At 37.4% G+C, this 16,942-nt stretch overlaps 3 protein-coding genes across 11 annotated transcripts; all 3 read right to left on the reverse strand.

Moving 5' to 3' along the window:
- Positions 542-5,385, reverse strand: LOC18614040 (uncharacterized protein At5g41620). Its single transcript, XM_018114055.1, has 3 exons — positions 3,852-5,385; positions 2,739-2,864; positions 542-2,169 (listed from the first exon to the last, which is right to left on the reverse strand). The coding sequence occupies exons 1-3, from the start codon at positions 4,194-4,196 to the stop codon at positions 754-756; spliced, it is 1,887 nt and encodes a 628-aa protein (XP_017969544.1). The 5' UTR covers positions 4,197-5,385; the 3' UTR covers positions 542-753.
- LOC18614041 (phosphatidylinositol 4-phosphate 5-kinase 10) lies at positions 6,828-11,359 on the reverse strand. 4 transcript variants are annotated; one of them, XM_018116220.1, is made up of 11 exons: positions 11,282-11,359; positions 10,661-10,820; positions 10,401-10,566; positions 10,146-10,256; positions 9,397-9,584; positions 9,022-9,113; positions 8,856-8,903; positions 8,545-8,649; positions 8,111-8,177; positions 7,696-8,004; positions 6,828-7,244 (listed from the first exon to the last, which is right to left on the reverse strand). In XM_018116220.1, the coding sequence occupies exons 2-10, from the start codon at positions 10,807-10,809 to the stop codon at positions 7,707-7,709; spliced, it is 1,224 nt and encodes a 407-aa protein (XP_017971709.1). In that variant the 5' UTR covers positions 10,810-10,820; positions 11,282-11,359; the 3' UTR covers positions 6,828-7,244; positions 7,696-7,706. The 4 variants fall into 4 exon arrangements, with proteins under 4 accessions (XP_017971709.1, XP_017971713.1, XP_017971716.1 ...); XM_018116224.1 differs by having other exon boundaries at positions 10,661-10,850; positions 11,282-11,348; XM_018116227.1 differs by lacking the exon at positions 8,856-8,903.
- LOC18614042 (F-box/kelch-repeat protein At3g61590) lies at positions 13,453-16,785 on the reverse strand. 6 transcript variants are annotated; one of them, XM_007051596.2, is made up of 2 exons: positions 16,189-16,785; positions 13,453-14,911 (listed from the first exon to the last, which is right to left on the reverse strand). In XM_007051596.2, exon 2 carries the CDS (start codon positions 14,877-14,879, stop codon positions 13,668-13,670), a length of 1,212 nt encoding a protein of 403 aa, XP_007051658.1. In that variant the 5' UTR covers positions 14,880-14,911; positions 16,189-16,785; the 3' UTR covers positions 13,453-13,667. The 6 variants fall into 6 exon arrangements, with proteins under 6 accessions (XP_007051658.1, XP_007051659.1, XP_017969731.1 ...); XM_007051597.2 differs by having other exon boundaries at positions 13,453-14,905; positions 16,189-16,541; XM_018114242.1 differs by lacking the exon at positions 16,189-16,785 and adding an exon at positions 15,933-16,182 and having other exon boundaries at positions 13,453-14,905.

Below are 16,942 nucleotides of genomic sequence, written 5' to 3' on the forward strand. Positions count from 1 at the left end.
GATTCTGGGGTTTTTTTTTTATTTGCGCAGAAAGTACCACTACAGCTCTAGAAGTTCAGATTCTGGACCGCTTTTGCTTTGTTTAATGCCTATGAAAGTACAATCTTGTGGTGGATTACATCAATGCTTTCTCTTTTCCTCATGGTCAAAAGCAACAAAAGTATCAAATTCAAATGTCTTTGGTTTCTTAGATGCCGTACCCAGTATATCAGCACAAATGTTGGTTACCACTGAAAGATGGAAATAATTTACTAAAAGTAATAAATTTCATCTCTTGGACAAGGTTGGATAAGTAAGATAACAATTCAAGCTTGGTTTAATGGTTGCAATCTTGAAACAAATGGTTCCTGAACAAGTTGTCAGCATTAGATTACCTGTATAACTCTCCTCTTATTTAAAAGCATTTGAATTTGGGAATCAGTCTTGCAAAAATATTAACTTACCACAACAAGCGTACTTTAAACAAATGCACAAGTGATTTCTGTGCAGCCAGCGAGACGATAACAGTTATTTTTGCAGATAATATACTGAAAGACTGGGATGGTTTTGATGTTAATCAAGATATAAAGGGGCCGGCATTCCAGTTGATCCATGCTATTGTATACAACTTTTCATTACATATCTAATCCCAAGATTACAGCCAAAAACGTTAATGTACAATCTTTATAAACCAGCACCATAATCCTCAGTCTCTGGCAAGATCTTTCACCATGGAGAGCCGCACGTCTCAACCAGGCACATCTAACATCAACCCTACATGGAGCCCTTAGAAGCTTTTGCACGAGACTGCTGGCCTTCTAGTCTTGCTTCTAGTAGTTTTGCCTTCAAGGTGTTCTCCTTGATACCCTGAGGCAATTTAAGAGAAGACTCGGATTTTTCAAAATCTGGAGATGTCAACTTGGATACCCATTGTCGAACTGGACTCGCATGACCTTTAAATACCGACTGCACACATGAATCTTCCTTCAAGCTAATCTCAGGATGAACCTTGTCACCTTCTGAGGATAAGGAATGATTTCTGATTAAGCTATCAAGAACACGACTTGAGCTCAATCCATGGGTTCCATTCCTTTTGACTTTTTTATCATGTATACCCTCTCCAGTGGCCATTTGTTCATCAAAATGCCCTCGCAAACTATGTAATTTACTGCCCTTCATGGCATTCCTAGACCCCACCTTTTTCCTTGTCAAAATTGGATTTACTAATTCTTCAGGATGACTCACTAAAGCATTATCCCCATGATGTTTAGAGCTCCCCTTGCTTTGAATTCTGTTTGCGGTTTTGTTCAATTCATAACACCGTGAATCACTATCACTGGAATCTTCTCCATCAGCTGCACCTTGAGGCGCACTAACAGCCTCATTCAATGGAAAAGACTCTAAAGAATGTCGGCGTGAGCAATTCTCTTTAAGCTCACTTTTCCTTGATCCAGTGGAGCGTTTAGCTTCAAGAAAAGATTCTATATCAAGGCTTAACTTGTCAACAATTGTATTCTTTTCAGCAGGATCAGTTTGACCTTCAGCTAGCTTCATTTGCATCCGCTCATCAAGCCATGCCTCTGAAATATGGAGAATTAGCCGCTCAGGGTTTTCCCCATCAACTTGATCAATCTCATGCTTGTGCTTTAGGAGCCGCACCTCCTGTTCATATTCCCTTATTCCCCTGGCAAATTCATCACACAAGTTCTCCAGCAGAATTCGTGCTTTTCTCTCCCTCTCAAGTTCTTTTAATGTATTAGCAAAAGAAGATTTTACCTCAGACAGTTCTCGAGCTAATTTTCGATGCAAGCTTTCAGAGCGCTTTCTTAACTTTCTCTCATTTTCGAGCTCATCTCTCACTGGCTGAATGACAGCTTTGATTCTATCTTGCTCCTTGTTCTTCCTAACAAGTTTATCCTCTGCAACTTGCTTCATCAAATCATCCATTTCTTGCCTCTCTGTTTGCTTCTCTTGCAGCAACTCTTTGATCTGGGCCCGAGAATGGTCCAGTTCCATTTTCAAAGCTTTTACCAATGACCTGTTTGACACATGCTGTTCTTCAAGAGCCCAGATTCGATTGAGTACCTTGATCAACTCTGTTGATGTCTTAAGGCTATAACCTGACCCCCCAATCCTTCCCTTAAAATCCAAAGAACTAGATGGAGTGATTGCAGGGTTATAAGGTGCCACCTGCATAGAACGCTGATATGAATCAATTGAAGTGATACAATTGCAGTAAAATAGCTTTCAAGTCAACCGGTTTTTGAGGAAGCATAAACAAAACAAAAAACAAACTGTAAAGTTGATGATAAATATCAACTTAATCTTTATAGCAGTCACTGAAAACACTATAACTCCATATTGCAGAAAATTTAGCCACAAAATCATACACTAAATTTATGCATAATATATATAATTTTTAACATCTGTTATGTATAATCCACAATTTAAAAGAATTATCGACTTTTTTTATCTCTAATTAGAAAGATCAGTGCACAAGTAACACATTAAGAGTCTTTAGTCACACCTCATAGGTGCATGGAGGTTTTATTAATGTACTAGATGTAATTGGAAGCTCGATGGGAGATGATCTGTTTCTATTGAAAAGACAATATACTGCCCTTCATGAGGTTAAGGAGATAGTTAAGAAAAGATGCTCTAAATTGCAAATAGCTTTATTTGTTTTAATATTTAAATATAATATCAGTTTATTCAAAGAAAAGAAACAGATCTACAGATTAAAGTGGATAGATGTTGACCTCCATTGAGCTTCCACAACTTGCTGGAGATACAGGCTGTAGAGCATGACCATTTCTTTCACCTGATCGATGGTGTTGCATCAGTGATGCTGCAATATGCCTCCTCAAGCTACTTGCACTTGCTGGCTGACATAAGATTCAGGGTAAAGACTAGTAATTAATAGAAGTACACAAGGGTAAGTGTCCCTTTGGTAAAACAAGAGAGAATTCAGACACATGTGACCAGATATCTCTTAAAAAGGAGCAAGATCAACAAGCCAGAAATAGAGAAGAGAGATCCATCATCAGATTGCAACTAAACGGCAATGCACTCAAATACATATTCCAAACAAGAGAATCAGTATTCGAACTAACCAACCAATAAAAAAGCTGTTTCCAAGAAAAATTATGAGCATAGGAACTAACGAACCACCAGCAAAGAAGGCAATTCTCAGAGTAACAACATTACCCGTTTAGTGACGATTAAAGCTACACTAAACACGCTATATATGCTTCAACAGTTCAACTATTACACAACCCAAAACAGGTACACCGCATCAATCAAAAGACATGGCTTTCAGTTCAAACTGGCCATAGATGACCAGCACTAGATATGGTGACTAAAGCAACTTGACAATGAAACTTAAAGAGAAAAATAAAAGGAAAAAAGGAAAGGCAGGCATGTTTTTCACTAGACCATATGTGTGCGCCCCACAGAAGCAACAAGAAAACCAGACATGGACAGCTAAGCATCTGAACCATTAGTGTCAAAAAGAGGCAAAGTTTTCTGCATTCACAGCAAAGCAAAGAATAAGCAGAGGAAACAAAAGGAAAGAATTAAGATGGATACAGAACAACAAGAAACACAAGACAAGGAACAGTAAAGCCACCAAACAATTAGAATCTAAGAAAAGCAAAAGCTTTTGTAGTTTTTGACAAAAGAATGATACATTAACAAATCAAAAGAAAATTGACCCCTACTTAACCTCAAAAACTAAATTAAAAAACAACCCAGAGAACCACCAAAGAAATACTAAAATTTTATCAAAAGCTTAAAACTTTAAAAACAAAAAAATCATTTCTTTCTTTTTCTTTTTCTTGGTTTTTACTTGTAAGAAAGAAAGCAAGGCCTACCTGATCAAGGGGACTATCGGGAGGATCAACATCAGCATCCAAGCCCTTGTCTTTGAAATGGTGTAGGCGAAGCTTGGCAGCTCCTTTGCGCATATTGGGAAGTGGGTAGTGAGGTTGAAGTTCCCAAAGGTTGGCACAGAGTTTTCTAGCAGAAATAGAAGGTCCACGAGGAAGTTGGAGGAACTCTTGAGTAGTTGCATTTTGAGAAGAGAACTCAAGTCTCCAAGTAGGTGAAGGAGTAGAGGGGCCAGCCCTTTTCCCTACCAGGATCCCGCGTTCCAACTTTTTCACCATGAATTCTTTCTTTTCTCCTTCTCTCTCCACACCTTTTTCTTTTCTTTCCATCTTTGTTTTCCTTTCTCCCTCTCTCTCTTCAAAATTTCAAACTGTGGGGTGATTGTGCTTCTCCCTTTCTTCACTCATTCTCCATGTTTTTTCACTCCCTAATTGGAGCGAAGAAGACGTCCTCATGGCTCTTCCTCATTATCTTCCCTGCTTGGCTCTCCTCACAGTTTTGGTCAGCCTCTCAAGACTCGAATTTTCATCACTATTTCTGGGCATGTGGGCTGCCCTTTCCCTGCTTGCTTTTCTCTCTCTCTCTCTCTCTCTGTTTTTTTCCCCCCTTAATTTAGGTCCAACACTTACAACTATTTATTGCCTTTGGATTCTCTTATTTCTGGGGCACCTGCTAGGTTGAGCTAGAGAAAAAAAAAACTAGTAATTACTAGTAAGTATTCACTATTAAAGTCATTATAGGAGTACCATCAATTAATGAGTCTATCACCCTGGAGAACCTGGAGAAGAGTATCTCTTCATGTTCACATATACGCACTTGAGAGAATTAAAAAGAAAAATAAAAACCAAAAAAGTATAACTTGATATCTAAGTCTAACCATAGTTCAATTTCAGAGTTGAAATGACTTTCTAAACCAAATGATTATCAAAGAGTAATGAATTATAGTATTTGTCTTATCCTTAAAAAGAACTTTGAATGATACTGTTATTATGTAAAAAGTGATAGTCTTATTATATAAAATGATAAAGAAATATAGTGCTAATACTAACAGTAGCAAAATCCACCAACTATGGATTAGATAACATTATGGCAGTTGATCCTTTTCAGTCACTAGCAATGATATGCTAAAAATAGAAATAAAAATGTTTTTTTCTTGTCAAATCTAATGATGACTAAACCAAAATGTAACTTGAGAGCTAAGCAAGAGATTTGAAACAATAAGGGCTGACCATCAATTCTAACCCGAGTCACCATGCCCTTGGAGTTGAGAGAATGCTACTGACTTAAAATTAAGCCAAATTAAATGAAAATTTGCCAGTGCAATGATGGCTAAAATATTCTCAGGGAAGAACAAAAGATTGTTATTAAGCTTTATTAGCCATGCGGCTCATGGAATGCGTGACACCAGCATCTAACCCCAAGCTATGATAGGTAGGGCCCTAGAAACCTGCTTCCTCTTCCTCTACTTTGCTGCCTGAACCAGCTTCTGCAATTTTTTTTTGTCCCTGCTATCAAAGGGTTTCTATCCACTGCTCAGCTGAAGCTAAAACTTTCTAGGACGAAAACTGTCCAGCAAGGTCTCTGCCAAATCCACCAAATTTTGTGGTCCATATCCTACCTATCTGCTCGTGCAACAAAAAAAAAGCTTTTCCTGTTTTCCATTTTTCCCTTGTGTTTTTTAGTCTTAGGTTTTCCCAATGTTTTAACCTTGTACCAAAGATTTTGTGCTCTTAACAAACTTCTTTGTTTCTTTCCCCCTCAAAGGATACTTCAGCAATCATAATTTCATTAGCTAAGACTAGAGAAGGTAACCTGTTTTGCATGCATGATCATAGGTTTTGTTAATTGTAGCCAACTCCTTATTACAAGCAAACATTAAACTCCTTCATTCCCTTTGCTCTTGCCCATAAAACCACAAAGGATGAAGGATTCATCCATTTTCCATATGATCAGAGGAAAATAGAATAATATCAACATCCAACCCTTTAGTTATACGTGAAACACATGTAATATCTTGGGTGCCGGTAAAGTATTTTTATTTGAGATGGAAGACAAAGATCGAATTAAAACCTGACATGGTAAAGAAAGCCTGTAAAAAAAATTGAACTGTTGGAATCAAGATGACGATGATCAGTCTAGTGACCACACCTAGTAAATTAAACAACGACTATATTTGTACTTGCTGCACTTTATATTTGAAATGTTCAAAATCTTTACATGGTAACAAGCAGTTTTACCATTCAATAACAAAATCGAAGGCAGTGCATAAGAACATAATTAAATTTGAAAAACAAAAGGACCACAAGAATCATAAGAGATGGACCACTGAAAAGTAGTTCCATCTTAATCGAATGTGGTCCAACTCCCATGCAATTTACTCTATAAATTCACCACATTCCACATATTATGCCCGACAAATGAATGATGAAACATGCACACCAGCCACCAACTGAGTTAATGGCATAATTTATCATGTAGGCACATGAAAGGATGAATGTTCTTATAAATTTAATTTTTGGTCGTGTTTTATAGACAGATAGTTTCTCTTAGCACGTGTTTCTCACTGGTCCATGCAAAATGCTAAACAATTTTTGGTTTAATTTAAAAGAGCTAATGTCATTAGAGAAGGCATTGTTAATAGTAACAACTAAACAGGATAAATTTGTTTCAAAATCTAGAGCTAAAACAGCTCTCTTTAATTCAATTTGTGGGTTGTTCATAGCAATATGGTCTAGTTTTGTGGTGCCTTCATTAAACGAATCTTTGAGGCCCCAAAGTGGCCAAAGAGTCTTCTTAAAGTCTAAAGTTACTCCTGACTCAGTCTGTGGTTTGGGTTGTTGGGCCAGGAGGCTGGCCTAGGCTTCAGTTTTCTTCGCTGCGACAGGCGCTTGTGCGCAGTCTCGCTGGGAGAGTGACACAAGGGCATCAAAGTCAAACCGAATCCATCAAAGTCAAAGATGAGAATGCATGTGCTCCCTAAGGTTACACATGGAAAAGCTCGGTAAGAGCATTTGCGATTATTACATAGGGCAAATGCATCATGCATGTCACTTGCCAAGCGAATTTATACCAGAAATTGGAATATTTTTTAGTTTAAAACACATTGCACATTTTTGAAAAACTTCATCTATCACCAGCCAATTCATTGGTAATAGACCCGTAGCACTGATCCCTTCTAATATAAGATAACTACTTGGTGTGTGCAGAAGCAATGCATTCGAGCTTCTCATCTGGAAACTTTCTCTATTTTCAAGTAATAAAGGGATCACCGTCAGTCTCACAGAAGATTGTGTCCATGGTTAGTCATTGCTGTCTTCCTAAAAAACACCATTTCTTGTCCTTTACATCATCTCCTTGCATGCATCTGTATCTGAAACCTGCAGAAACACAAATTTGTACATTCAGCTAGGTTTTGGGCCTAAATTTGTGAATATATTTTTATTTTTCGGTTGAGATAACGTTAATATTAAAATAAGACTATGGTCCATGACAGCAGCCCCTCAAGACTTTCTGCTGCTGCTGGCCCCCAAGCAACCCACAAGATTAGGATAGAATGTTTATGCTTTGACCGGACCTTGAGCAGAGGGATTTATCAAATTTTCATAAATTCTTATACAAATTTAAAGTTCAGCACAGAAACATTAACCAACTGACGCAGTTGATAATTATCACGCAGGATAAATGTTGTAATTGATCTCGCTTAAGGAGGATGATTAATGTGTATATACCTTCAAGATGTCAATGGAAAGTTTGGGATTTTTCAGGTTTTCAGTAGCTTATTGACTTTCCTACCAAAAGGATTCAACATCTGTAGAAAGAAGTAATTACCATTGAGAGGCTCAGTGGAGAGAGTCATCTGCTTTGAATATGTCGCTGATGAATGCCTGAAAGCGAGAAGAATATACTTTGGGATTCACAGCTGCAATCATCTTTGGATCGAACTGCAATGACTTGTAAGCATGCTCAATACGTTTGATCACACCGTAATCTTGAAAAAAATCCACTATTCCAAAATATAAAAGAACATCATGGCACTCTCGCCTCCTGGAAATTTGACGTGTTGATACACTTCCTGTTCCATTCCACGATATGCGAACACCGCGTGCTGACATTTCTTCACCAAATTTAGACGTACAACTGCAAGAAAACCATATTTGGAAAGCACAAAAACTATCAACTCCTTACTATTTAAACCTTAAAGACGTGCCACGTTGAGTATACAATTAGCAGGCAAAATTTTTACCTATTATTTTGTAGCCAGTGATCACGAAAAGTCAATTCCGTCGTGCAATTCCTGCTGTCAATTGAATCTGCAAGGCAGGAAAACACAACACTGCCTCATACTGTTTATTGCTTTCAGCCGAATTCATTAGATACGAAGAAAACTACCTCAGGCCTGTATGCAATTGAGTCTCAGGCCTATAACATTCCTTTCCAAATAATAGGCCTATTCTGTTTATTGCTGTTAGTTGAATCTCAGGTCTATAACATTCCTTTCCAAATAGGCTTTTTTATTCGGAATGATTACCAGATACATGCTATTATATTTTTTGCTCAGCAAGTAGTAAGTAAGGAAAGGAGGGGGCAGAGAGAAAGGGAGAATAGAACATATTCATATAGCGCCTGTCTGTATTCAGAAATTGGTACTCTGATGTATTTACAATTACAATATATCACCTCGATTTGAAGAGATGGAGGATCTTTGTGAAGATAAATCACTTTGATGCAACATGTCATTGGAAATTCTCATGTCGTTGCAGGAACATCTGCTGTCAACAGATCCTGCAGAAAGACGATAAAGGAATATACTATTACTTATTAGATGTGCACTTATTTGGAAGAGTGGTCAGTGTCATATCGCTGTACGTTCATAACGAAATCTTTCTCCCCTGTGCTTTACATTACTAAGAACTGGGGTAACTCTGTGCATCCACGCAAGAATTAACACGTACTAAAGTGAGATCCTTCCAAGGAGTGCAAGTAATTACCTCGACGTGGGGAGTCAGGACAAAATGCACTTCCACCATCCAAGAAACCCCAGAGAAAATCTTTGTTTATCATTTTGTACTAATTAGTAGTATTAGGCTATGTCTATGCATAATCATTGTATAGATTCAAAATGCTAAAGCAATCAAAGTTTATGGGAAAATTCACCTTGAGGTGATTCTTTTATATGAAAGCCAAGCAACAGACTGTAATTCATGATGCCTACAGCCTCCAGAAAAGCACAATCATGCTTGATTTGCCTATCAAAAAAATGCCATGGTTAATCAGTAAAGGAATCTACATGTCGGGTCATCACTCACATATGCACAAATCGGATTGGGGGTTGGAGAGGGGAGGGGGTATCTGTACCCTTCTTTCTTTTTCTGAGTTCAGTATTCAATTAAATTTAATTCTACCTAAGAGAATTCGTGCCAGTAGTCAGTCACATAAAAATCATGTTTCCATTTAGCTAAAAGAAAGAAAGAAAAAGGGAAGTAGGAGCTCCATGGTGCTAAGAGAGAAGATATAGATTGATGGACTTACGCCAAAAGCCTATGTCGGACCAATGGTTCAAGGTAAAAGAGAAAGTCAAGATCCGACTCCTTATGAAGAGTTTTCTCTCGGACTCTCATTTTTTTGACTTTTCGACCTTGTAATGAGCCTTTGAGGTCAAAACACCGATGCATCAGTAAATCTGACTTGAATATGTTTGCCACAACCACAAAGTAGACCTGTTCCCCAAGTCAGAATACATTAGAGCATATTATTAACTGCCAAAACGTAGGGCAAGTGTTTAGTCATTAACTACTAGCAATTCAGCAAACTTCATGGAGGAGCCCCACCTGCATTTTTTATTTGCATCCCTTGCAATGATCACTTATATAACACGAGGATTCTAATCCATTGACAGACAGGAAAGATGATACTGGTACTATTTAAGGGAGGAAGATATTCAATCACAAGAGGGATGTTGTTACAATTTACGAAAGATCAAGATCTTTCATTGTCAGACAGGTTAAATATCGATTCAGTTGATGAGAAAAAAACCAGTATTCATCTGATGTTCAGCAGAACAGAGCTAGGGCTTCCAACAATCGTCAAGTATAGCTACAGAACAATAGAAAGTCAAGCAATAGCAAACTGGAAAAAGTGGGGAGCAATAAAATTTTCATATGATATTAGCATATCCATTGGCCCCTACTGCCTTGTTGTATGAAGAAAAAAAAAACTGTTTTCCTGTTGGTTAATGCAGGCATAAACTTTGCTGTGAGATACGATTATGTTCCTATTACCTTGACACCTCCAACTGGTTTCACAACATGAAGTCCATACAGCTTGTTCAATACTGTGTTGCGGAACTTTCTGAGATGGTTATAGTAGATTGGAAGCATTTCTATGAGGACCTACCATCACAAAGTTGATATATTTAGATCTTATGGTGCATAGAACTTAGAAGCAACATATACTAAGAGAAAAAAGTATTTATATCTGCTTGAAAATTGTCATCAATTGAAAGCAGATGGCTTCAAAAGGCTGATTTTCATTACCTTGAGTTGAGATTTCCGCAGTGTTTTTATTGCAAATCGGCTATCATTGGACAAAAGGAACAGGTTTCCAGGTCTCAACGTTGACGAGGCCTTCCTTATAGTTTCGTCACTACAAACTGACATCATGTAGTCATCGTTGTCGATGTTATCAAGCTCTTGTATAAGTCTGGAAGAACATCAACATCTCAGTGTACCAACAGTTGATTAAAACAAAAATAAAATTATGAAGTAAGAGCATAGATGAATAAACCATAAAACACCTGAAAGCTTTAGGACAGTAATCCTTCCATTCGAAGTCAGTAATGGATCCTGGAGGGAGATTCTTAGAGTGCTGTTTAGAATATTGAACCCAGTTTCTTTGTGTAGCTCTTAAGTCCGCTGCTGAAAGCTCCTTGTCTGAGAGTGCCATCTACTCCCTCCCTGCCAAAACGCTTATATTCCTGTATAACTCTTAAAATGGATCGAGAATGACCTTTTAGCATTATGCAAAGCAAATTAAGAATGCAAATGATTCAAAATTCATCTTTTGTTCTCAAAACTGGATTAGAAATGAATCCCTTCTCATACAATCAAATTCCCATAAAATAATCAAGCATTTATCCTGCAATTTCAATTGTCCCCTGATCCAGTACCTAAGTTTTCATATAAAGGCTATAATTCTTCCAAATTTATTCGAGCAGCAAGCATGGGCAATTCATTAAATTTTACCTTAATATATGATTTTTCTCTATGATCCCAAAGACATGATTAAATTCACATTGAAAAGCTAATTGAACCATCCATCAAACAATGGCCATGTTAAAAAAAATATAAAAAGACAATAGGAACAAAGAGAATTAAATGACACAAACAATATAGAAATGAATGAATTTTGATTATACCCGGAAAGAGCAATTCTTTTAGAATTGCAAGAGATTTCAAATTCCTTTTATTTGGATAAAACCAAACACAAACAAAATAAAAAAGAGGGTCCTTTTTTTATCATTTGGTTTTTTGGATTTTCCATTTAATACGTTTTCTAATTTGTTGTAAAAATTGAAGGGTGCGGGGTGATTGGCCGGTGGAGGGTAAATGCCAATCCAGTATTTCGCGCCAGATTCGGTAACGGGATTTTGGAAAGCGGAGTTAGGTGGGTCCCTCTCCCCCCTCTAAGACCTAACTGAAACCCAACTATCATTCTAGGAAGGAAACAGAACATTAACAGAAAATTTCGTGTCCCCAGTTAATTTAGTTGGACTCAGTTAGTGTAAGTTGGTTTTTGAGACACTTTTATCCAATCCTATATTCCCATTTGGACCACTTTTTCCCCTTTCCTTTGGGAATCCATTCCTCAAATGGTCCCCGACCTTTTACTATAAAAAACAATGCCCATTTTCTTCTTTTTCTTTTTCTTCATCTTTTATTGGCCTTTTATTTTTTTCAATATTGCTGTTGTTGTACGGGTAAACATAATCCACCAAACCCTTAATACTAGTACTAGTAATTTAGTTGGTTAGGACAGAGGAAGATGGGACAGCAGTTTTTTGTGAGCCTTGAAAATGGTAAAGACTTGGTTTAGGGAGTTGGGACCAATTTTTGCCACCTAACTCAGGGGAAAGAAAAAGCAGTCAGCCAAAGATGCTGGTTCAGTGCTCCAACTTCGAAAGTCTTTATAAAGAGAGCGGCAGGCGCAGGGCACGTTACTGTACGTTGCTCAAACCATTTATTTTATCTTACAGCCTAAACAAACGAAGGCATGTTTGCGTGATTAACTCTCCCGTAGCACAGCCAGCGTGTTTTCTGGTCTAGATTGCTAAATATTGAGCATTAATTTATTTGGAAAAACAAAAGAATGCCCCATGCCTTGTTTCTACGTTTCTTGGTTTCTAAGACCATTTTCTTTTTAAAGAACAATTTGTGGGAATTATTCGATATGCTAAACAACAAATTAAGCAGAAAATTCCCTTTTTGTGTTTTAAGGAAGACCAGAAAATTATTCACTTGAATAATCCACGGTAGGATGTGCCTGCCATAACCAGCTTTGCTTCGGGCAAAATGCATAAATCCGAGCGGCATGATAATCTTATAGCTCTATAATATATGGAGAGTATGATGGAAGTGGGTTCCACAGAGAGAAAACTCAGGCAGAAAAGGCCTTAAGGTATCATTAGATTTCCATCTCTTTGCCCACAGGACTCCAGGCTGGGGTTAAAGGAAACCGATCTAAGCCATGCCAGTGATTATTACTACTTCTTTAGTGAAAATTAAATTAAAGGTCGAAGATAATCAGTACACGTGCAATTAGAACACTAGAAGGTTTGTCCTTGGGGGAAACAATTTGAGTGCTATTGTAAGGCATTCAAGTTAAAACCAGTGTTACTTAAATGTGTAGGAATTTATGAAGCAGAGTTTATAATACAGCAGTTGCAAATGGATTCTCAGACGATGGCATAGGCCATGGGGCAGAGAGTGTACTTTTTCTGTAAAATTCATGCTGGCAAATCAATAAAAATGGCGATCCCAGCTTTGACAAAATGTGTGGTCCAAAGACTAGAATCCTGCACCTAACCAATCCCATCATGGACAAACCTAATTTGAGGTGAGGGAAATACAGGAGCAGCAGCGGGAAGGAGTCACTGGCATGGGAACCCATCTCTGAGTTCTGACTCCAAAGATTAAAGGAAAGTCCTTGTCTGGGACAGGGAAAGTTATCAATCTCCAGATATCGATTTGGGGATGACAAATATACCAAACCAAGGAAAGGAACAAGAGACCAGCCATCCCCAAAATTTTCCTCGGAGGATGAGAGATTTCTGGCACATTTATAATCAAAGTGCCCTACCAAGGCATGCTGCATACTGCCAGATAAGCTTGGGGATTGGAGAGATGCTACCTAAAGAGTTCAGTGAGGCTTTAGTGCTTGTCTTTCGTGAAAGCACCCAACATAATGAAAGATTCAGCTATTAAACTCAGAACTCAGGGAAGTTTGAAGACACATTGGTGCAAAGGGAAGAGAGAAGTTTAAATACTCTGCAACTAAACAAAATTTAAATTTATATTTGTGTCTGCCGTATATGGCAATGCAAAAGAATTAATATTTTCCATTGTCATAAATGAGTAGCTTTACCTGCTGGTACATTCTGTGTAAACTTTTTTTCTTTTTCTTTCGTGGAACAGAGATATCATAATAACTGCAAATAAATGGCAAAACAAACAATAAAAAAAAAGGACATGTGGGAATTTGGGACGAATAGGTCAATAACACCCTCAAATCCAATCAGAAATAAATTATGGAGCAATTTCAAGTCTTGGTTCAAAGCAAAAACCAGTGAACAGCTGAAGAGGGAATTTCTTTGATACTGGACACTTCAGCGACCATTTCCATAGTTTCTGGTTCATGTCAAAAACAAGAAGAGCTGGAGCACCATAGCTCTGGATATATATGAGATTATCAGTACCACTACTAGCAAAAACATCATCCAACTCACCGAATCCCTGGAAAAACTTATGGGGCATGCGAGCAACTTCAACCCAATTCCTCCCATTAAGAACCCAGATACCAATGCCCTTAATTATGTCAGGCCGATCCTGCTTCCCAATTCCTCCCACCATTACCAGCTTTTCCTTTAGGTTCATCAGACGGCCACAGGTAAGGGGGCCAGGTACTGGAATGAAACTCCTTATCAATGGAGATGCTCGGCTAGAGAGATTATATGTAACTAGACCATGCCGATTTTCTGGTGCACCACCCCCAGTTGAGTAAATGAGAAAGTATAAAACCCCATCACAGATCACACTTTCATCTCCACCTCTCCATCCTGTCAAAACCTCAGTCAAGGAGGTTGCCCACATCATTGTTTCTGAATCATAAATATGAATTGAAAGGTCCCATTGGAAAAAATTTCCAGGAACTTGTTTAGACTTCACAATGGATACAGTATAATTGTGTGATGTCCTGTTAACTGCAATTGCTAATGCACTATAATCAGAGAATTTCAAACCAGGGGGCTCCTCAAGCTTCTTGCAATTTTTTGTGATTGGGTTACAGATATGCAACTCACTTCTACTGTCATTGTCCATAAAACAAACCAAGCCACATGATGAAGCAATGAACCAGTTGGGAGTCTGAATGCAGGGCAGCTCAATGCTGTACCACTTTCGAAGGATCGGATCATAGGCGTAACCAACTGGTTCATCAGAACTAGTAAACATAAAATACCAAGGCTTTTGTGACAGGACATGCGAAAAGTTCCATAAGAATCTCTTGGAACTGACAATCTCATGCCATCTTTTACAAACAGAACCAGCTCTGAAAATGCTAGCAATGGGGAGATAAGCCAAGATTCGTTCCAGCAAGTCATCAGGCAGGATTAAGTCCACAGAAATGGTAGTTGCTTCTTTATTACCTTCGTCACTAAGCTCTGAGAATGAATCAAAGTCACCGATGTCTTTAGACATGTCATCAATGTAATGGCTGATCCAAGAAGTCTCCCCCTCCATAATTAAGAGCAGCCAAAACAAAATTTCTGAGATTTTAACAAAAACAAAGAAATGAATTTCTTTAGAAAATAAAGCCAAATACGGAGAAAAAAAGTGATGAGCAGGGAATCGATCACCTCATAATGTAATAAATCATGAAAAAATACGAAAACCTAGACCTTGTCTAAATAAAGTCAAAGGACCTAAAAATATATTCCAAATTGACATGGGAAATATATAGCAAATAATTTATATATGCCGTCGTATAAAGTGTAGTAAAAATTTGAGGAGAAAAATAATAAAGTGGCTGCTAATTAAAATGCCTATCACGTGATTAGGATCAACTGGGAAGAAAGGATGAAAACAGGTCGATCAACATGTGACAAACTCATCAAAAACAAAAAGTTTGATCTCCCACCCACACAGATTCTCTCAAACAACAGCAGAAAATAATTGGATAGAGCATATGCCCTTGGAAATGAATGCATAGCCTGCATAACCTGTTTCCCTTTGCAAAAAGTGTTGCCAAGTATCAAAAGATGAGAACACAACAACGAATACCCATGATTTAAAGCTTAAGAAAGGAGAAAACAAGAATTCAATCAAGAAAACACATGTTTTAGATGTCTGGGATCCCATGCAAGCCTATATTTATACGGTATAAAGTTCAAAACCTTCAATTAGGGCATCCACTCATCCGTATATAAGATAAAATACATACCTAGAAGAAGATACAACAAGATTAAGGAAACAAATCAGCCAACATATTAAAACAAATGTTGCCCATAAGCAGATAATGCCTGACACAGATTTCCGAGAGAGAGATAATATCAAGTACAAGAAAACTAATCAAATTTTATGAATTTAAAATCTTCTCATTGAATATATAAGAAGCAAAGATAGAAAAATGTGAATCACTGATTTGTTACTTAAAAAGGATAAGAGCATTAATAGAGAGCAACATCAAACTGATATAAAAAGGAAACACTTTTTTAACCAGATTTTTTACTTGAGTATGAGTATTTAATCCGAAACAAGTTGTGTTCTTTTCCACTGAAAAAAAAAAGGACCAACCTTTCATGAATTTAGCAACCCCAAAAAATAAGGATAATAACCCTAAAGTGTTTTTAGACAAATAAAATAATGTTAGGTAAAAGAAGAGAAGGGTTAGGCCATCCTCACCTATCAATCAAACATCAGACTAAAAACCCAACATAACTAAATAAAAAAAAACGCAATAGAGGACACCAACTAAACCAAAACATCATTAGATTAAAGACAGGCAAACGGATCAATGAAAATTTTGTCCCAAAAAAACATGGTCACGTACCTGTAATAGAGCTTGTTCCGGGGTAACTGAACAAATGGGTGTTGTTAGATTCAGACAAAGTTTCAAGATTTAACAGAAATCGAAAGAAACTGAGAAAAGAAAACTCGGTTCAGACAGGAAGAAAAAAACAGCTTCTTGGCAGTGAAATATAAGAGTAACCCTTCTTAAAGGAAGCATTTAAACATGAAATGGAGGCAATATGTAAAATTTTATATTTTTTCCTTCAAACAGTAGAGAACAATGAAATGGGTTACTCCAGATTTGGTTCATAACCCATTCCTAAGCAAAATCCATTGTAGAGAGAGAAAGGAAAGAGAGAGAGAAATAGAGACAGGAGAGGTTTTTTTTTTTCTTCTTCTTCTTTTTATTACTGTTTCTTTTTTGATATAAACAAAAAACGACAGGCAGGAAATGAAGAGGGGAAGGCGGTTTTTCTAATGTTGTGTTCTTACACTATTCATTAGAGAGAAAGTAAAGAAAGAAAGAGAAGGGGAATGGGGAGAGAGCGCGTATGGGCGCGTGGAGTTTTATTTTTATTTTTATTTTTATTTTTGGATTTATTTTGGTAGAAAAGGGACAGGGAAATCAGGGTGGGATGGCAATGAAAGTTTTGAGGCGTTCTTCAAGCAAGAGGATGATTTTAATGAGAGAAAAAGAATAAAGAGGAAAATTTTTTTTGGGGATTTTGGCCACAGACCAAAAAGAAAATTATAATGCTGCTTACTCATCAACCCCCTATTTTTTACTTTATTTT

The sequence above is a fragment of the Theobroma cacao genome, chromosome 1 (genome assembly GCF_000208745.1).
Source record: "Theobroma cacao cultivar B97-61/B2 chromosome 1, Criollo_cocoa_genome_V2, whole genome shotgun sequence".
NCBI classification, from domain to species: domain Eukaryota; kingdom Viridiplantae; phylum Streptophyta; class Magnoliopsida; order Malvales; family Malvaceae; genus Theobroma; species Theobroma cacao.

Coding starts and splice junctions, on each gene's coding strand:
- LOC18614040 (XM_018114055.1), bottom strand. CDS start 4,196: ATGGAAAGAAAAGAAAAAGGTGTGGAGAGAGAAGGAGAAAAGAAAGAA. Junction 2,865..3,851: donor CCGATAGTCCCCTTGATCAG/GTAGGCCTTGCT, acceptor ATCTTATGTCAG/CCAGCAAGTGCAAGTAGCTT. Junction 2,170..2,738: donor GTTGTGGAAGCTCAATGGAG/GTCAACATCTAT, acceptor CGTTCTATGCAG/GTGGCACCTTATAACCCTGC.
- LOC18614041 (XM_018116220.1), bottom strand. CDS start 10,809: ATGGCACTCTCAGACAAGGAGCTTTCAGCAGCGGACTTAAGAGCTACA. Junction 8,178..8,544: donor CTCCATCTCTTCAAATCGAG/GTGATATATTGT, acceptor CCTGCCTTGCAG/ATTCAATTGACAGCAGGAAT. Junction 8,005..8,110: donor CACTGGCTACAAAATAATAG/GTAAAAATTTTG, acceptor GTTTTCTTGCAG/TTGTACGTCTAAATTTGGTG.